Here is a 19915-nt window from a genome sequence, read left to right as displayed (position 1 = left end):
GAGGGATGGGGGTTGGGAGGCAGCAGTAGCTAAAGGGTACCAGGTTTCTTTCTGAGGTAATTAAAACACTCGAAAATTGACCAGGTGATGTTTGCACGTACCTTCGAGCACACTAAAACCACCGATCTGGACACTTTAAATGCGCGAACTGTGTGCCATGTGAATTACAACTCAATAAATTTATTTTATTTTTTTTCCCCTTCCCTTTTTTTTTTTTGTGGGGACACCTCGGATATGAACCAAGGACCTCTTGATTGGCAGAAAGCTATTTAAAACAAAATAAATACGTAAAGGCAAGATACCTACTCCTATAGTTCTCTTACTCTCCATGTAAAACCCAGTTTCAGTCAGAATACTTTCTGATAGCCTAGAAATGGAATGTTTAAGAATTCAAATATATATACTTTAAGGTCAGTACAAGCTTTTAGCACCAAAAAAAAAAGGGCTATCTCACTTGTTCATGTCCTGAAGAAATTCTGAACAGCAAAACACTTGGGAAACTGTATGGTACAGATCTCTACATAACCAAATTACCTTACTTTAATCACCTATTATTCAAATTCTAACAAAATAATTTGAAAAAGCACTAGCAAATGAGCAGGATTTGAACAGAAGGCAATCCTATTTCTACTAAAACAAGGGGAATTAGGGATCTTATGACAGGTTCTACATCAACTCTCATTCAGAGAGCGATTCTAAGAGGAGCGCTCTTACCAGGTATGTAAGATGTAGTATCCAGCGATGCAAAAACGAATAGAAATCTTGCATACGGAACCTTAAGAAAAGACACTCCTTTGTCTTTTATTAGTTCACAAATTCTCAGAAAATGAGAACAGAAAGGGAATACAAAGGAAGAGGTGCCAAGAACCAGTAAAATTATTAAAGTCTTGTCAGTGATAATTCATTGAATTAACTCATTCATTCCATCAGCAGATACTTATGCAGTATCTACCATGTACATAGCTATTAGAACAAGATTTACAGTGATATAAAAATACATACAACCTACATTATAAGCTCTTTTATGGCTTACAGTTTACGTAAGCTATGGTATTTTTCCATAAAATATAGAAAATGGTACTTATGGTATTTTTCCAGAAAAAAATGGGTCTGAAATGATTTTCCCTTAATTACATGTGTTGGACTTCCTAGCTTTAAAGAAATGGAAGAAAATTTAAAAGAAAATATTTAACTATGTGAACATTTAAAACTTCAATATATAAAAAAATAATAACTAAACATATTAAAAGTTAACCTGGAAAAAAAAATGTCCTTAATTTATAAAAGAGTCATTATTGTAAAGCAATTATACTCCAATAAATATGTTAAAAAAAAAAAAAAAGACTCATTAAAACTGGCAAGAGGGCTTCCCTGGTGGCGCAGTGGTTGAGAGTCCGCCTGCCGATGCAGGGGACACAGGTTCGTGCCCCGGTCCGGGAAGATCCCACATGCCGCGGAGCGGCTGGGCCAGTGTGAGCCATGGCCGCTGAGCCTGCCCGTCCGGAGCCTGTGCTCCACAACAGGAGAGGCCACAGCAGTGAGAGGCCCGTGTACCGCAAAAAAAAAAAAAAAAAAAAAAAAAAAAAACTGGCAAGAAAAACCCTAAGATACAAACAGCAAAATAAGCAAAGAATATAAAAAGATAATTCACAAAATAAATTTAAGTAGCAATAAAACATGAAAATAGTTCCACCTATTTAGTAACCAGACACTCAAATTAAAACAAGATAACCCTTTCCGGGCTATTAAATTAGCAAAGACTTTTTATAATAATACTCAAAGCTAGAAATCTAGTAAGGTAAGCACTATTTGTGGCCTATACATTCATATAATCTTTTCAGAAGAAAATGTTTAACAATAGATATTAAAACTCTGAAATGTGTTCAAACTCCTTTCAAATTCTACATTCAGGAAATGACTTTACGAGAGCAGCCAGAAGAGCATTAAGAGCTGTGGATCAGCACGTTCACGGCAGTGCTACCCAGGACAGCAAGAAACTGGTAATACGTAAATGGTTTAGAGCATGACCATAAACTGAAATTATAGAGCTATTTTTAAATGATGTTTTAATATTTTTACTAACATGGCAAACGCTCACAATATGTTCAGATAATATATCATGCCCACCTCAGTCTAGAGGGACCTCTTCTCACCCCTGTATAATTTACTTGGCAATTAATCATTCTTTTGATATCTTTTACTGCTATAATAAACTATTATTTAAATCATTCACCACATCCTTTCACATTTATGCCTAAGGAGACAGCATATAAAATACAGGACCACAGACTCTGAAGCATAACAAGGATGAATGTGTCCTGACTCCAGGTATTCTAAACTAATACATCCATCTCTCTCTCTCTCTCTCTCTCTCTCTCTGTCTCTCTCTATCTCTCTATATATCTATCTATCTCTCTCTCTCTATCTCTCTCCCCTTTATTTATTTTTTTGGCCGCACTGCACAGCACACAGGATCCTACTTTCCAGACCAGGGATTGAAACTGCGCCCCCTGCAGTGAAAGCCAGGAGTCCCAACCACTGGATCACCAGCGAAGTCCCCTGAACTAATACATCTCTTAAAGACTCACTTTCTCCACCTGAAAAATGCACATCTATTTTACAAGTTCATTGTAATCATTATATAAAACATGTTATACTATTTGAATGATGGTACACAGGTACATGATAGATGTAAATTTACCATTTCTGCACCAGACCATGAATTATAAAGCTTCTATTTACCTTATCTCTTCTCCTTAACTAAATTATAAATCCCCTGAAGACAGGGCATGTTTTACGTTACACTTACACATAATACAAGTATTATCTACCTGCCTAGGCGACTGTGAGAGGATTCAGAAGACAAGTGCCATTTGAAATGACTGCAGTAGAAAAGTGAGGAAAGGGTAGTTGATACACAGGAACCAATCTACTCAAAGGCAAGAAGTTGAGAAAAAAGATGCCATGTTCAGGAACGGGAGAGATGTTCAGTGTGGATGACGTCTATTTGGCCTGGACCTTAAGCTTAAAGGAGTTTCAAATTTAGCTACCTTTGAGCGGCAAATTTGTTTAGGGATGTATTGAAAGGTCCGCTCACAAACAGACTTTAAGTGAAATTCATGGCCTCCCTATTTCTAGCTAAATCTGAGGGTAGGGAGATCTCCAACCCAGAAAGCTCCCTGGACCAGGGGGTAGGGGAGAGGAGAGGGGAGTTGTTATTTACTGGACACAGAGTCTCCGTTTTGCAAGATGAAGAGTTCTGGAGATCTGCCACAGTGTGAACGAATATACTTAAACACTACTAAGCTGAACACTTAAAAATGATTACAATGGTAAAAAACAACCCCCCCAAAACCCTGAGTGAATAAAAACACCCTGGGATACGTTTACACAATGAAGTACTTTATAGTAACAAAAATAAAAGAACCACTATCACCCAAAACAACATAGGTGAATCTCATGAACATCATGTTGCATGAAAGATGTGAAATATCACTAAGTGTCGGGGCAATGAGGAGAGGAGGGTAGTGACCATGAAAGATGTGAAATATCACTAAGTGTCGGGGCAATGAGGAGAGGAGGGTAGTGACCATGAAAGACGTGAAATATCACTAAGTGTCGGGGCAATGAGGAGAGGAGGGTAGTGACCATGAAAGACGTGAAATATCACTAAGTGTCGGGGCAATGAGGAGAGGAGGGTAGTGGCCGTGCGGGGGCAGAAGGGGTCTCCAGGGTGCTGCTTCCTTCACACAGGTGATCTTTACAAGAGCAGGTTCACTTCTAGATAATTTATCATGCTACGCATTTCATATATATATTATACAAATGTCTGTGTTACATTATACAACAGCAAATATTACACAAAAATTTAAAATAAAAAAACCTGAGGGAACCTACCAGGTCCCACCTAATTGGTCAATTGGCCTCTCTTTCTCTTTCATCTCTGTATTATCAAATTCTGTGAATTGCCTATATAGTTACCTCTATTATATATAATTCAATATGTAAAATTCTGTACTTAGAGAGGAACAGATTATACCTAAAATATATATAGGTATACTCTTTAATACTGCAATTTCATTTCCAGGATTTTATCCTAATAAAATATCTTGGATATACATAAAGACTGAGCCAAAAAGAATGTTCATAACATTGTTGCTTATAATAGCTAAAGAAATGGAAACACCCTAAAAGTCCAACAAAGGACTAGTTAAATTAATTAAGATCACAAGCAGCTTCCTGGAATAGAAACATCAGAAAACACTCAATGGGGGTCAGGAGGCAGCTGCTACACAACAGAGGCTCCCACTGGCAGACAGAGATTACCCCCAATACTATGTAATAAGAATCACTACATCCCACTTTAAGTTTTCCATCACCTACAGACAGGTGCTTGTTTTACTCGGCTGCTTCCCTGAAAGCACCTAGCATCGGCTACAGTCCAGGGTGCCCGTCTTCAACAAAGAAGGGCCATCTCAGGGCCGGTGGAAAAGGACTCTCCCATGTGTTATACTTTCAGGTACAGGCTTCTGATGGCCTCTTTAAACAGCTCTGAGATCACATCAGTGGAATGAGTCAGGATTTATAGAACTCTAGTCAAAGTAATTCAAAAACAGTTAAATTACAGTATTCCAATAAAGAGGAATATTGTTTGTCATTAAATATGTTTAAAACATGGGAAAGTGCTCATGATACGGTAGCTTCTAAAGATAAAATGTATGGAGGGGAAATATATATATATATATAAACATATGTATAATATATGTAATTTATATACTGGATTGGCCAAAAAGTTCCTTCAGTCTTTAAGTAAAATAAAAGACACATTCTTCATTTTCACCAAGAACTCTATTGAACAGCATATTCACCCTTTTGTTCCACTACCTTCTGCCATTTTTCAGGCAACTTCATAATTCCATCTTCCCAAAACTTTTTACCTTTTTGAGCAAAGAACTGTTCCAGGTGCCTCTTACAGTCTTCCGGGGAATTGAAATTTTTTCCATTAAGAGAATTTTGTAAAGACAGAAATAAATGGAAATCCGAAGGTGCAATGTCTGGTGAAAACGGCAGATGAATCAGAACTTCCCAGCCAAGCTGTAACAGTCTTTGCCTGGTCATCAAAGAAACACGCGGTCTTGCGTTATCCTGATGGAAGATTATGTGTTTTCTGCTGACTAATTCTGGACGCTTTTTGACGAGTACTGCTTTCAGTTGGTCTAATTAGGAGCAGTACTTGTTGGAATTAATCGTTTGGTTTTCCGGAAGGAGCTCATAATAGAGGACTCCCTTCCAATCCCAACATATATACAACATCACCTTCTCTGGATGAAGACCGGCCTTTGCTGTGGTTGGTGGTGGTTCATTTCGCTTGCCCCACGATCTCTTCCATTCCACATTATTGTACAGTATCCACTTTTCATCACCCGTCACAATTTGTTTTATAAACGGAACGTTTTCCTTACGTTTCAGTAGAGAATCGCATGCGGAAATACACTTAACTTATGTGGAACCCGAACATCAAAGCGATTAACGTAACCAAGCTGGTGCAAATGATTTTCAATGCTTGATGCAGGTTATTTTGAGAATTCGGATATCTCCCTCGTGGTATAACACTGATTGTTCTCAACTAATGAGAACAATCAACTTCAGCTGGTCTACCTGACTGTGGAGCATCATCCAGCGAGAAATCTCCAACACGAAACTTCGCAAACCACTTTTGACACGTTCGATCAGTTACAGCACCTTCTCCACACACCGTACAAATCATTTTTGGGTTTCAGTTGCGTTTCTACCTTTCTTGAAATAATAAAGCATAATATGCTGAAAATGTTGCTTTTTCCCTCCCACCTGCAATATTAAAATGGCTACACAAAAATCCACCAATTTTGATAAGTTTTTTCTTTAAATGCACGCTGATATGTTAGGGTATATGTCACAATGCAACCCAACAAAATTGTCTGGAATGAAATTAAAGACAACTAAGCACTGCTAGTTGTCTTAACAGGAAAAAAACCGAACGAACTTTTTGGCCAAACCAATATATAAATCTCACACACACACACACACACACACACACACAAACACACACACACACACACACACACAGAGGTAAAGAGGTAAAGCTCAGGAAAGAAATATGCCAAAATGTTAATGGTGACTATTTTTAGATGGTAGGATTATGACTGGCTATTTTCTTCTTTATACTTTTCAGATTTTTCTACAATTGACACGTGTTACTTTTATAATCAGAGAGATTTCTAACTGATTTAGAAAAGTGATTTCATTCACTTTTCTAAGGCAACAGCTAGACCAATTTGGAAAATATTACTCTTAAACATAATGCACAACATTTAAAAAAATGAAGACAGTCGTAATCTAAGTTGTAAAGACACGTCAAGTTAACCAAACAACTAAAAAGAAGTTCCAGAGAAAAAAGACTGAGCTGTGCCTCATGACCTAAAGGAGTCATTCAACCTGTAGTGTAAACACTTCTGATTTTAGTGTCATGATTTATGATGCTCGTGTCAAAATTCCAAACACCTTTAGGAATATGCAAAATAATCACAGCTGAAGCAAAAGAGGGAATTTGGAAAAGCCAGGTCCCCAAATCCTCTTCCTCCTATGACTTCAACAGACATGGAAAAAACAAATGTTTCTTGAATAAAGATTACTGCAGCTATTTTAAAATGTAACATACCTGATGGCCTCAAAACATACCTGATGGCTTTTTATGAAAATTCATTACAATGGACTTCCTCTCTTTTCACTTTAAATGAAAAAATAAAAGAAATTAATAAAGAGAACTAAATTACTGAGCACTTTATATAAAAGGCCATTATCTCATTTAATTTAGTAACAACCTACGAAGGAGGTGCTATTATTATTTGATTTTCAAAGGAGCAAACTGACTCTGAGAGAAGTTAAGTAACTTTCCCCAAATCAGAGGCTACTAATTAAAAGGTAAGATTCAAAGCCTGTCTGTCTAGTACCAATACCTCTGTGCCCTCCAATATATCCACTGCCTCCTCCATCCAACAAGTACCTGTGGAGAGCCTACCACTCATTAGACACTGTGCCAGGAACGGAGACCTAAAAGTGAGCCAAACAACCACATCCCTGCCCTCCTGGAGTCTGATGGCTATTGAGGCCAAGAGACAATAAACAAACGTTCATTCAAGTAGATAATTACAAATGGTGAGATGCCAGAACATGGTGGAGAACCACTGGGACTAGGAAGACTCAGAACAGAGGGACTTAATCTAACTTCTAGTGAAGGGGTATGAGGTTAAGGGAAGGCTGACCCTGAAGTAAGCAATGCTTAAAAGAAGACCAGGAGGAGGAGGAAGAATTAACAAGGCAAAGAAGGAGAGCAAAATATAACACCCCAGGTCATCCTTTTCTTAAAAATGTACTTGGGGGGCTTCCCTGGTGGCGCAGTGGTTAAGAATCCACCTGCCAATGCAGGGGACACGGGTTCCAGCCCTGGTCCGTGAAGATCCCACATGCTGCAGAGCAACTAAGCCCGTGTGCCACAACTACTGAGCCTGCGCTCTAGAGCCCTTGAGCCACAACTACTGAAGCCCGCGCGCCTAGAGCCCGTGCTCCACAAGAGAAGCCACCGCAATGAGAAGCCCACGCACCGCAACGAAGAGTAGCCCCCGCTCGCCGCAACTAGAGAAAGCCTGCGTGCAGCAATGCAGACCCAATGCAGCCAAAAAATAAATTTTTAATAAATAAAAATATACTTCACTGCAGTGAAAATTGCTGTACCCTAACACACACACACACACACACACACACACACACACACAGAGCAGGAGAGAATGAGTTCCTTTTTTTTCTTTTCTTGAGGACTGCTCTACTGGAAAAAAAATTAAAATACATATTAGTGTTTCAGAGAAAAATGAACAAATTATCTAATGTACTCATACAGTCCAACACAAATTTTACTGTAAAATTAATACCAAATTTTAAACTCATCTTTACAACCCTTGTGTTTAAGGATAAGCAACCGAGAGAACAACCTTGAGACACAGGATAAGATGCATTCTTACTCCTGCCTTTGGGGAATAATGCTGTTTTCAAAGAAGAAACAGTCGGATCCAAATCGTGCCTAGCTTCTTCAAAGCGCCTTTTGACCATTTAGTGGATAAGCACAATACTTGTTCTCCTGACTCAATCTCAAGGGACAAAGGACAAAGTATTTGCAATAGCATCTTTTTAAAATTTTGGTGGAGCCGTGTTTTTCAAAATGAGGGTCACAACCCATTTGTGGATAATAAAATCAATTTAATGAGTCATGATGAACAATTTTTTTAGTAGGAGAACAAAACAAGAATTATCAGCATATATCATATATTACAAGGTCAAACACTGTTTCATAAATTTTTGTTTCAGTTATACAGCACCCATATACTGTTGTAAAACATATTTCCTACCATAGGTCACAAGCACGGCCAGAATTTCAACATCACCACCCCGGGACAGAAATTACAATCTTACTGCCTGATTGACCTAAAGACTGAGCACAGAAAAACTAAGGCGATCTCTAAAAAGGTTGATTCTTTATTCTGTGAACTTGAAACGAAGTTTCATGGGAAAAAAAGGTGCGTACAATGAGTTTAGGGGAGATTTCAGGGTTGGGTGTTTCTTTTGCATTTTTCTTTTTTTCTGAAAACAAATCTTTCATCACTTCTCCACCCTGTAAAGTCCACTTAATCCAGAAAGCCTAGTATTCCATCCATGGTTGGTGTGCGGGCCTGAGCTGAAGAGCACCTTTAGCTCTGGACACTAACGGGAGCACAGAGTGACAGAAGGAACGGGAGGTGAGAGCCTGGAGACCTGGGTCCTAGGCTGTGACCCTGGGGAAGCTGCAGCTTCTGTAGGCTGCTTTTCTCACCTCTAAAATGAAGGGCATGGCTCAGATGCCCTGGTCCAGGAAGATCCCACATGCCACGGAGCAACTAAGTCCGTGCGCCACAACTACTGAGCCTGCACTCTAGAGCCCATGAGCCACAACTACTGAGCCCGTACGCCACAAGTACTGAAGCCCACGCGCCTAGCGCCTGTGTTCCACAAGAGAAGCCACTGCAATGAGAAGCCTGCACACCACAATGAAAAGTAGCCCCTGCTCACTGCAACTAGAGAAAGCCCATGCACAGCAACAAAGACCCAACACAGCCAAAAAATAAATAAATAAATTTATTTTAAAAAAAATTTTGTGAGAAAACCAACTTATACCTATATTTTTATGTTCCTACACAAAAAGACTTCAGAATTTTAATGGTACAATAAATTTAATGCATGTATTAAATTTTCTTCCAAACTATTTCCACTGAAAGACTAAAAAGGTTGACAATTTCTATTAATTTTACATCTCCAAACTAGTTGTCCTCTAATAAGCCCTGTTGAGAACATTCTACAGTTCAGCAGTATCCTCAAATAGCCTGCTCACATGCAAAAAGAAAAAAAAACCTCCACTGAAAACATCAAATCTGATCAGCTTTAAAGCTTAGCATCTACTTTTTTCCACAGAAGGCTTACTTCCTCTGAAATTATGCTGAAAGGAAATCCTCTTATGAAACGCTTTCGAAAGAATGCTTAATATATTCTTAATATCTTTCCCTGCTACTTTATAAACACTTGGCACCCATACGATCCATGAGACTAATACTTCTACTGATGTCTGCGAAATACGACGAATGTTCTTACAGGTCAAAAACGAATTTTCATTTTGCCTATGCCATCAGTGAATAAATATCTAAAGGCAACTTGCACTCCATACGTGAGGGTGAGGTCTGTGGGAGATATAAGACTGTACCTACCACACCTACTTTCCAGAGAAATAATGTTCCTTTTAAAATACAGTGGTTTCAACCATGCCTCGTAAAAAGGGTAAAGTATTTTAACATAACATACATGTTGAGAATATAGTTATAGATCGAAGTAATAATTCTATGACTATAAAGGCCACCACAGAGCAAAGCCCTTTGTTTGTTACTGCTGATGTTGCTTGTACCTCAACTACAAACTCTGTTATCCAGGATGAACTAAATAATTAAAGAAAACCAAATGGATATCGTCAGCTCAGACAGTGCATATATACTAAAATTTTAAAAAGGAAAATTTAAATTAATTTAAAATTTGGCAACAATAGTCTCTTTATACAACATATAGAATCTTATCAATTTCAATTTTAGGAACAATGCAAAGTAAAGAGACTTAAAATGATAAATGTACAGGAATTTGGGCTCTCTAGCTTTTTATTGTAAAATAAAAACATGTAACGTTCATTATAAAAAATTTTAGGAAAAAAGTAGAATGTATCCCTTCAACCTTTTTTCTAGACACATACATACTTTTTTTTAATGGGTTCATACTAAGTATAAGGATTTTAAGAAGCCCAACTCAAATTATTAATGGTTTATGCAGAAATAAAGAATTTATCAATTCACATATCGAATCAAGAGAAAAATGGGGGTGAATGTAGCATAAAAGGACAATAGCCAAAGACTTCTTTTGGTCTCTTCTTTTCTCTGGGGTTCAACGTCACTGTCTGAAACTAAACTAGTTCTCTGTGAGATGGTGACTACGGTTCGGGGAGCTAGCTCTAGGCTCAGGACTCCACAGTACACATTTCAGTTACTAAAAAGAGCTTTTCTGTCCCCCAGCTCCAATTTGAAAAATCCTAGGAAAGAACTCGAATGGCCTGGCTTGCATCAAGCGCCCATCCCTATAGCCAGGAGTGCGTACGCCGAGGGCAGCTCCAATCTGTACCATGGAGCTAGAATCGAGAGGGGGGGTTGGGTGAGGGGGCAGGACAGTCACAGCTGGTGGAGAGATCTGTACGAGCTGAGCAGCCACCTCAAGTATTGGCTACCATCTTCTGCACATGCTGTTGTATAATCTGCTTTTCTCATTGAACACAGTGGTGGGTATGTATAAATCTGAAGTACCTGAGAATCTCTTTAAAAGTAGATACTCAGGTTCCACTTGTATGAAGCCTTATCTAGAAGGAATTATATCATGACCATTTGCCCATGTCACTGAATATTCCTTAAAAACATGGTTTTTAATAGCTGCACAGAATTCTCATGTAGGTCTAAATTTTTTAAATTTAATTTTATGGACTTCCCTGGTGGCGCAGTGGTTGAGAATTCACCTGCCAATGCAGGGGACACGGGTTCGATCCCTGGTCTAGAAAGATCCCACATGCCACGGAGCAACTAAGCCCGTGCGCCACAACTATTGAGCCTGCACTCTAGAGCCCACGAGCCACAACTACTGAGCCTGCATGCCACAACTACTGAAGCCTGTGCACCTAGAGCCCGTGCTCTGCCACAAGAGAAGCCATCGCAATGAGAAGCCCGTGCACCGCAAGGAAGAGTAGCCCGCGCTCGCTGCAACTAGAGAAAGCCCGCGCAGCAACAAAGACCCAACGCAGCCAAAAATAAATAAATTTATTTAAAAAATAAAAATAAATTTAATTTTATGACAAATCCAGAAAAACCACATACCATCATGATCTTTTTTGAACACAATACTCACAAGAGTCAAAAAGCATTTTATGAAAGCACCAACCACTGACATCTTTGCCACACCTTTTCCAGAAACTACGCCAAAGGACTCTTTGTCGGGGGCAGGGTCAGAGGAGTGGATTATGAGGAGGGTGAAAACAGTTAGGTGATCCTCTGAGACTTACCATTAGTAAAAATCTACCTCTGAGGGTTTTTTAAACAGATGTCTTTAAGGGACAATGATACCATATACCTCAAAGTAAAGCAGGAAAAGCAAGGTTTGTCATAATCTAATTAAAGTAAGACTGAAGATTAAAAACAAACACACTATAACCTAACAAACTGAGGGAAGTTAGTGACCAGAGGGAAAAGAAAAACAACAGCCCGTGTGAAGTCTAGGGAAACGAAAACCTAAGAGTAAGACTCTTGTTACCTGCCTCTCATCCTAGAAGCAGGGGGTACGCCTGTTAGGGATGCAAGCCAACCTGGTCTGTTAACATTAGTCACTGAGATCATTCAACTAATTTCCCTAGCTGATGCCATGCTTACCCATCAATCTCTTAATTATACTTTGGCTTTCTACAGGCAAAAGAATACACTGACCCACCAGGTACAGACAAAGCCAAGTAGGAGCTGAAGCACAGTACCTGCACCTCGCTTACCGTATGCTGCCCAGGGAATGCCGGCTTATAAAGACCCACCGCAGTCACTGGCCAAACTCTTTTTCCAACATTTCCCCCATTTTCTCTTTAAAGAAATTATTTCCAATGGCCTACTGACTGGAGGCATCAAAGTGTCTTTATAAACAATACACACCACCTGGTCAAATGAGAAGGCTAAAACAACAGCATGCTATGAGTAAAAATTATAACCACTAAAGAATGAGGAATTATTAAGTAGCAGGAAGTTATTAAGGCAACGTATCCAGTAAACAATCAAGACCTTATATCCCCTTATTTCAGCAGGGCTCAGAACAAGATCTACAAGACATTAAGAGAACACAAGTGAAAGAAGTGAAGCAACTTCTAACAATATGACAATTAAAGGGAACCACAAGGGCTTCCCTGGTGGCGCAGTGGTTGAGAGTCCGCCTGCCGATGCAGGGGACACGGGTTCGTGCCCCAGTCCGGGAAGATCCCACGTGCCGCAGAGCGGCTGGGCCCGTGAGCCATGGCCCCTGAGCCTGCGCGTCCGGAGCCTGTGCTCCGCAACGGGAGAGGCCACAACAGTGAGAGGCCCGCGTACCGCAAAAAAAAAAAAAAAAAAAAAAAAGGGAACCACAAAGTCCTTCTTGAAAGATGAGCTGTCCCCATTTCAGAACATGAAGGAGCTTCTGCTATCACTGGAGCCCTTTGTTACTGCTGTGTGGTCACTGCTTCTCTGCCTAAAGCCACCCCTGCCAACAGTATCTCCCCTAGTAAGGGTCTCAAGCCACGCCCATCACTGATGCTGCCAGGAGAGCCTGCAGCTGCACCATAAGGTGGGTTTCGCTAAGGAGAATAAATAAGTGACATCCAATGGCAAGACTGAAACAAGCAGGCTCCAAGGGGACATTCAAGGAGAGGGAGAGATCAAACCACCAGGAGGGACAGAATATTGAAGTACTTTTTTAGTAGTGAAACCCATTTTTTCAAATGAACTTGTAAGAACCATATTATAAAAAGTAAATAAAGTCACTGGTTAAAAAAGGTTATTTCATGTAACAAGTACTTTACACGGGTCAATAAATGAGAACAAGGAGGCTATTTTTTTTGAAAAATTATTTAAAACATTTTTTTTTTTAATTTATTATTTTGGCACTGGGTTTTTGTTGCTGCACAAGGGCTTTCTCTAGTCGCGGTGAGCGGGGGCTACTCTTGGTTGTGGTGCGCGGGCTTCTCTTGTTGAGGAGCGCAGGCTCTAGGCATGCAGGCTTCAGTAGTAGTTGTGGCTCACGGGCTCCAGAGCGCAGGCTCAGTAGTTGTGGCGCACAGGTTTAGTTGCTCGCGGCATGTGGGATCCTCCCGGAACAGGGCTTGAACCCGTGTCCCCTGCATTTGGCAGGCGGATTCTTAACCACTGCGCCACCAGGGAAGCCCTGACATAAACATTTTTATGAAAGCTTACAGGAGATAGGAGCAGTCTCGTATCAGCCTTAATAGCCAAGACCTGTGTTTCTTTTAAATGCAGATTCAAGAAATCACAAAAGTAAATTGTTCCAAATTAGTTTTAAAAGCTCTCCTTATAATCTCAGGATCCTCCTACAACTGACCCAGAAGCTTAAAAAAGAAATTATGAGGAATGCTTATTTCTAAGTTTAATCACTAACAATAACAACTGCTATCCTTATCATGAATTATTTATCAAAAACAAGGACAAGAAGTATCCACCACTGACAACAGGCAGTAAACCCATAAGAGCACTATCGCTTCTCAACCTGTTCTGTGTTCCCCGGTCATTGCATAACTCTCACATCAGCACACGCGGAGCAGATGTACTGGGCTGGCACCTGCCGCACTGCTGCACTGGCCAACGTGTGCGGGCCTGCTTTCCACAAAAGACCTGTGCATCAGATCAGCCTTCCTCATCGATGACACACCGACATGAAGTGCATGAACAAAGATGGCAGCTGGAGCTTTATTCTGGTTTGTCCCAGACCAGTTAACCTAGTAGCACAAGTCACGTTATTGGTCTCCTATGCGTTAAATGTGGCATCTAGCATTATTTGAAAATGCATGTTGAGCTTCTTTAAAATGGTTAAAAACACAGGTAAAAGAAATTCAAATAAACAACTGCAGAGCACCTGAAGCATCTTTTACTAATGATCTACAGTAAGTTGGTCAGAGGTCAGCTCTGTGTATTAAAGAGGTGGTGGTGACAATAAGGGCGTATAAAAGAAAAAATAACAGCTTTGTCAAGTAATGTTTTACAGATTTGCTATTGTAAAATTAACTGCAATGTTGCTAAGAAAAATATTTCTAAGATCTTCTTGTTCTGTACAGTGCTGTTCACTTAAAGTTGAAGCCGATTATCCTGACCTATTTCTACTATAACAAAGACAGAAACCTGGCTGAAAACTCAAGGTTTCTTTTTATCATTAGAGAAACAGTCATTTTTTACAGCACATTTGCAATTCTCTCTGTTCCTTTTACCTAAGAATGTTCACATCCATTTTTTCCCAGAGTATAGTTATACAGAATTATAACTTCTGATCTGCCCGTTTATATAATGAAATCAACTCTCTTCTTCATGGCGGTTAAGAGCAGGGAATGTGCAGCCAGACCTGAGTTCAGCACTAACTGTGAAACCTTGGACAAAACACTTTACTTTGTGCCTCAGTTTCCTCATCTTAAAAAGAGACAGTAATAGTGTGCTCCTATTAAGGTTGTTGGTCAAGATTAAATGGGTTAATAGAAGCAAAGGAAATGGCACATTTTAAACGATTAGTAAGTGTTCGCTATTATTTTTAAAGAAAAACTTAAAGGAGTCAAAATACTCAAAGTATGAATCTACTACCAAATTTATATAATAAACTTTCTGACAAAATTTCTAAAAATGTTAGATGTGTTCCAAAGGACCAAAATGAATTCTCATTACACCATGTACCATTATTTACAGAAGCTGTTCCCTAAAAGTTCACAAGAGTATCTTGGAAGTACCTCAGAGTTAAGGAAAATGAAGAACGACTTTCTTCACAGCCTGTAAAAACAAAACAAATCTGTTTGGGCCGACTGGGTCATAACAAGCACGAATGTGGTTCCTGTATTCAGTTCTAACTCCAGCTGCAGACTTTGTTTAAAATTTCTTTAAGGAGGAAAAAGAAAGAGGACACTTAACTCCCTTATTCCTGCAACTACAGAGCAAGATAGCAAGATGCAAGAGGAGACGTGGAAGTATTTTCCTTACAGGGGACAGGGGGCAGCAGTTTGCAAGTTTACACTGGGATGCAAAAGACAGGGGTAAGAGGGCATTTGAACATACAAACGGAGGCATATAAGAGGGAAATTCTTAGTTATGGTGAATTTCATCTCCCGATCAGAAAAATGACATAAGAATTCAGTAATAGAGCCCCTAGGGAACTGAATGCAACGAATGCTTTGGGTACCAAAGTTCCATATTAGAGCTTCCTGTGGGAGCAAAGTTTTCGACAAATCAATCCTTCACTTGATGTGCACGTGTGAGCAACAATCTGCACAACGCTACTACTCACGGCCGGTAAAGGGCCCTCAGAAAGAGAAACCAACCTGTTTGCACAGCCTAAATGCAGTTTCTCACAGGAGAGACAGCAGGCACACTCGGGGGGAGACAAACGGAGGGCAGGAGGAGAACGAAGGGGAAACAGCCAGTGTGCATCTGCTTCACGAGCGTCTACCTCTTTACTTGAGCGGGGGCGAGGGGGAGGTAGCATTTTCGCTTAGTAACGAGGGGCGTAGTTTCAGCGCGGCGCCGGTTCGGAAGCCTTGGAGGGGGAGGGGGAGGGGTGCCAGTCCCGGCAGGACCAGGGGCGCCCCGCTACGCTCCCGCCCCGCCGCATTCCCGGCGCGCGGCGATGCTGCAAGGAGGGCCGGCGGGCTGAGCGCTCGGCCGGACCCGCGGCGCCCCGGCAGGAGTCCCTGGGCCGACCCGGCCGCCGTGCCCTCCGTCCAGGGCTGCACCCCGCCCCTCCGGCCCGGCAGCCTGGATGCTCCCGCACCACCTGGCGGGAAGCAGAGGCCCCCCACGCCCCCTCGTGCCCCCGACCAAGCTCGGGCCAGGACGAGACCCGCTTTCTGCGCCGGGCCCGCCGCGGCAGCCCCACTCACCTCGCCGCCCTGCAGCGCTCCGGCTCGGGTTCGGGTTCCGGCGGCGGCGGCGGCGGCGGCTCCTCCATGGCGGCGGCGGGAGTGACGGCGAAGGCGGGCGGCGGGACCAGCTCGGCGGCGGCGGCGGCTTCTCTCATCCGTGCACGGAGCCCCGCATGGCCGCGGCGGGCAGTAAGCTGCAGCCTGGCGCGGGGGACCGGAGCCCCGGAGTGCAGGAGTGACTCGGCTCCGCCTCCGCCTCTAGCCCGCCGCAGGAGCCGCTCGCGCCGCGGCCATCTTGGAGACGGCGACCGGCCAGCGCCGGGCTACGGCGGGTGGCGAGGGACAAGCTTCCCAGGGAGGCGGCGGCGGGCGCGGGGATGGACCGGCGGGGAAGGCCGGGGAGGGGAGGGGAGGGGTGGAGGCGTGGGAGACCGGGCGGCAGACAGCTAGCAGGTTGGGGTAGCGGCGCTCTGCCCCGGGGGCTGGGTCTCGCCGCCGCCGCCGTCTGGCTCCGCTCGCGGGGAGTGTGCGGTGGGCTGTGCGCGCCGGTGCTCCCAGGTGGTCAGCGGGGGGCGTGCACCGAGGGCCCCGGGAAGGGCATCGCGGCCTGGGTTAGGCGGCGACTCCTGACTTTGAAGTGCTTTGTGAACTTTAGCAAGAGGATCGTCGCCAAACGTAGATGCCATCCTCAGAAACAGGGATGGATGTAACGCTCACAGCTCACACGCGGGCGTGGAGGCTTTGGGAGACCTGTCAGTCCTGGGGGGCCGGGGGTGCACTCCGATGAAAGAGAAATCTTCAACACACACACAAGACTCAGGGTTCTGAGACTGTGTAAACAGACTCTGGAAACGCACAACATTAAAGTTACCCTGCTATCAGCAGGGCGGGAAAGAACACTGATCTAACCTTCTAACCTCTGGAATCTGGTATTGATCTTCCAGAAACTCGGGCTGGAGTGCTCCTACACTAAAGGAAAAAAAAGAAAGAAGAGAACAGTTCTAAAGATTATTTCAGAGTTGTAAAAATACTGTTGAAATATCACCGCCTCATTTACTCTGAGAGCATCTGAGGCTTCACAGTTTTAATTTGCAAATATTTACAAAATTTCCCTTAAGGTGAAGTCCAGAGTTAATTCAAAAGCAGTATCGTTTAAAATTAAGTACATTTCTGTTGATTCAAATGCACTGGTTTTCAAAAGCTCATTTGGTGGAGCTTGAGTATGTAAAATACACGTTTTGATTAAACGTTGGTAAGAAAAGTGGCCAAGATGGAAAAGTTTAAATGTGATTACATTTAAAGGCCAGTTAGCTATGTCGCATTCATAAGTACATTATACTGTATATACATATTCGTGTATTTCACATATATGTGTGAAATTAGCTATAGTGCATTCAAAGTACGTTACAGAAATTTCTCTGTAGTTTAAGAACTTTTTCAGTCTATTTTCTTGATTAAGATAGCCTATTATTATATGACCTGGTAGTGCTGAATTTCCAAATTGACATTCATTTTATTTACTCAAAAACAGTTATTCAACAAATACTTACTACATGCATATATGTGCCGGGAACTAAGCTAGACGCTGGGGATATAGTAGTAAGCAAAACAAAGTCTTTTCCTGGTAGAGATAACATCCTAGATGAGTAAGGGGAAGAGAAAGGACAGAAGGAAAACAAACAAGTAAATACTTAGCATATCAGCGGGTGATAACTGCTATGGAGAAAAGTAAGCTGAGAAGAGGCTGGAGGGGACGATGCTATTTTACACAGATTGGTCAGAATAAAGTTAAATGATTTGGTCATAGCACTATTTCAAAAGAAAATTGTGATAACTTCTTACTTATTGAATTTCAAATTTTCTTTTGAAACAGTGGTATGACCAAATCACTTAACTTTATCCTCACTAACACATCTTTAAGTATTGTAAGAGTCTGAATCAGTTATAGTTCACAAATAACTCCTGAAGACAGTCAACCTGGGGCCTGTCCTCAGGTCTCCCCGCTTGTAAATCTATAATATTTGATGTATAGACCAGCATTTGAGAGATGTATGGTTTGCTGTTGTTTTAATTGCCACTTGAGGGTACTATTTTAGCAGAAATCAAACAAATTTACACTTAACTAATCATGTAAGGCACGTAGAGACCCAAGTTAACTAGTACTAAGTGTTCAATTTAAGTGCTGTGAATCTTCTCTTCATTCAAGTTAATTTTGTGTCCCGTATCAGCCTTTTTTGTTTTTGTTCTCCTCCTATTCTATGCCACTTCGTTTCTGCAATTCAGTACTCCAGATTTCAAGATCTGAATTTGTTTCCTTCTTACGCACACCAACCTCACTTCCACTCCTTGCCTGTGTTCTCTGACTTGATGAACTACAGCACCTTAACCCAGTCAGAACTCTGAACAACCACCCACTCAGCCCCTGACTGATGGGTCCAAGTCCCATCAAACTCTCCCTCCCTTTGGAATCCCTTCACTTCTCTCCATCCTCGCTAGCTAGCTCAGACCACTGTCGCATCTCCCTGGATAACCGCGACAGTCTCCAGCTCTCCCTGCCTGTTGGAGTGCTCGCTCCCCAACCAATCTCTTCTCATGCTGCAGGCCACAGTAGCCTTTCTGATCTAAACTGATCTAAACATGTCACTCTTATCTAATTCATTTTCCTGACATCTCGTTGCTGTCACAATAAAGTCCTTACCGGACCTTTTTGAGTTCTTCACATGCTCCACACTTGGTCCTGCTACTCGGATTGTGCAAAAGGAGGTTCTGTTCCATCACACTACCTTTCCACCTGGCCCACCCTTCCCAGTCTAAGCCGTGCCTGCTTCTTCGGAGGCCCCCTCTCACCTGGTGACGAGCTCTCCCTAGGGCAGGAACAAGATGCGGGCACACCTGCAGGCTATGAATTGGCGTCCATTCAGATGGTGATTTAAAAATAGTCCAAAAGGGAAAAACTGATTTCATCTTAATAAAAACTATTCTTTACACACTAATTCAAGGCCACTGTGTGAAGAAAACTCCGCAAAGTATTTCCCAGCTTTCTGTAATTCTAGTTTTCCTAATGTTCCTTTACAATCCTCCAAGCCAGAATCCTTCTTGGAAGACATATTAGCTTTACATGTTACAGAATCAAACAGATCCCTCTCCTCTAAATAACACTATACCATGTATTCTTCGATGCTGGTATTCAACCAGCTTTGACCACTGACTTTGAGGGAACAGAGAGGCACACACATGCACCTGCCACAGAAACACTCAGCAACACAGACCAGCGTCAGGGAGACTTGTTTTCATTTCCACCCGAGGGTACTGTCTGTTTCAGCAGGAGTCAAACAAATTTACATCGAGCTGATCAGGTAAGGCTTCATGCGTAGGAACCCTACTTAGCTGGTACTAAATGTTCAATTAAAGTGCATGACTTTTGGCCCCTGCCCAGGCCCTCACAGCCTTCACTCCCTCCAGCCCCCAGATTCCTTCTCTGCTGGGGTGTCCACTCCTCAGGACAGACACCTTCTGTGGGACCCAAATCATCCCTTATTTCACTACCACTGACCTCCGACTACCACGGGAACAGTCCTGGAGGGAGGGGACCAAGGCTTCATTGGGTGCCCCAAACATCGGAGGAACTCAGTAAAT

The 19915-nt window shown here is 42.1% G+C and overlaps 1 protein-coding gene across 7 annotated transcripts in view; it reads right to left on the bottom strand.

The window, feature by feature from the left end:
* MAP3K4 (mitogen-activated protein kinase kinase kinase 4) overlaps window positions 1-17176 on the bottom strand; it is a 110901-nt gene extending 93725 nt beyond the window's left edge. For 5 of the 7 annotated variants that reach the window (XM_079939069.1, XM_079939072.1, XM_079939071.1 and 2 more), the window contains exon 1: window positions 16298-17176. In XM_079939069.1, the coding sequence (XP_079795195.1) occupies window positions 16298-16434 (137 nt within the window). In that variant the 5' untranslated portion in view covers window positions 16435-17176. The remainder of the gene's footprint in view (window positions 1-16297) is intronic. The other 2 variants (XM_079939070.1, XM_079939073.1) reach the window with 2 other exon arrangements.
* Between the last annotated feature and the right edge of the window lie 2739 nt (window positions 17177-19915).

Source organism: Stenella coeruleoalba (assembly GCF_951394435.1).
Source record: "Stenella coeruleoalba genome assembly, chromosome: 12".
NCBI lineage: Eukaryota > Metazoa > Chordata > Mammalia > Artiodactyla > Delphinidae > Stenella > Stenella coeruleoalba.
This window is presented reverse-complemented; position numbering and strand designations above follow the sequence as displayed.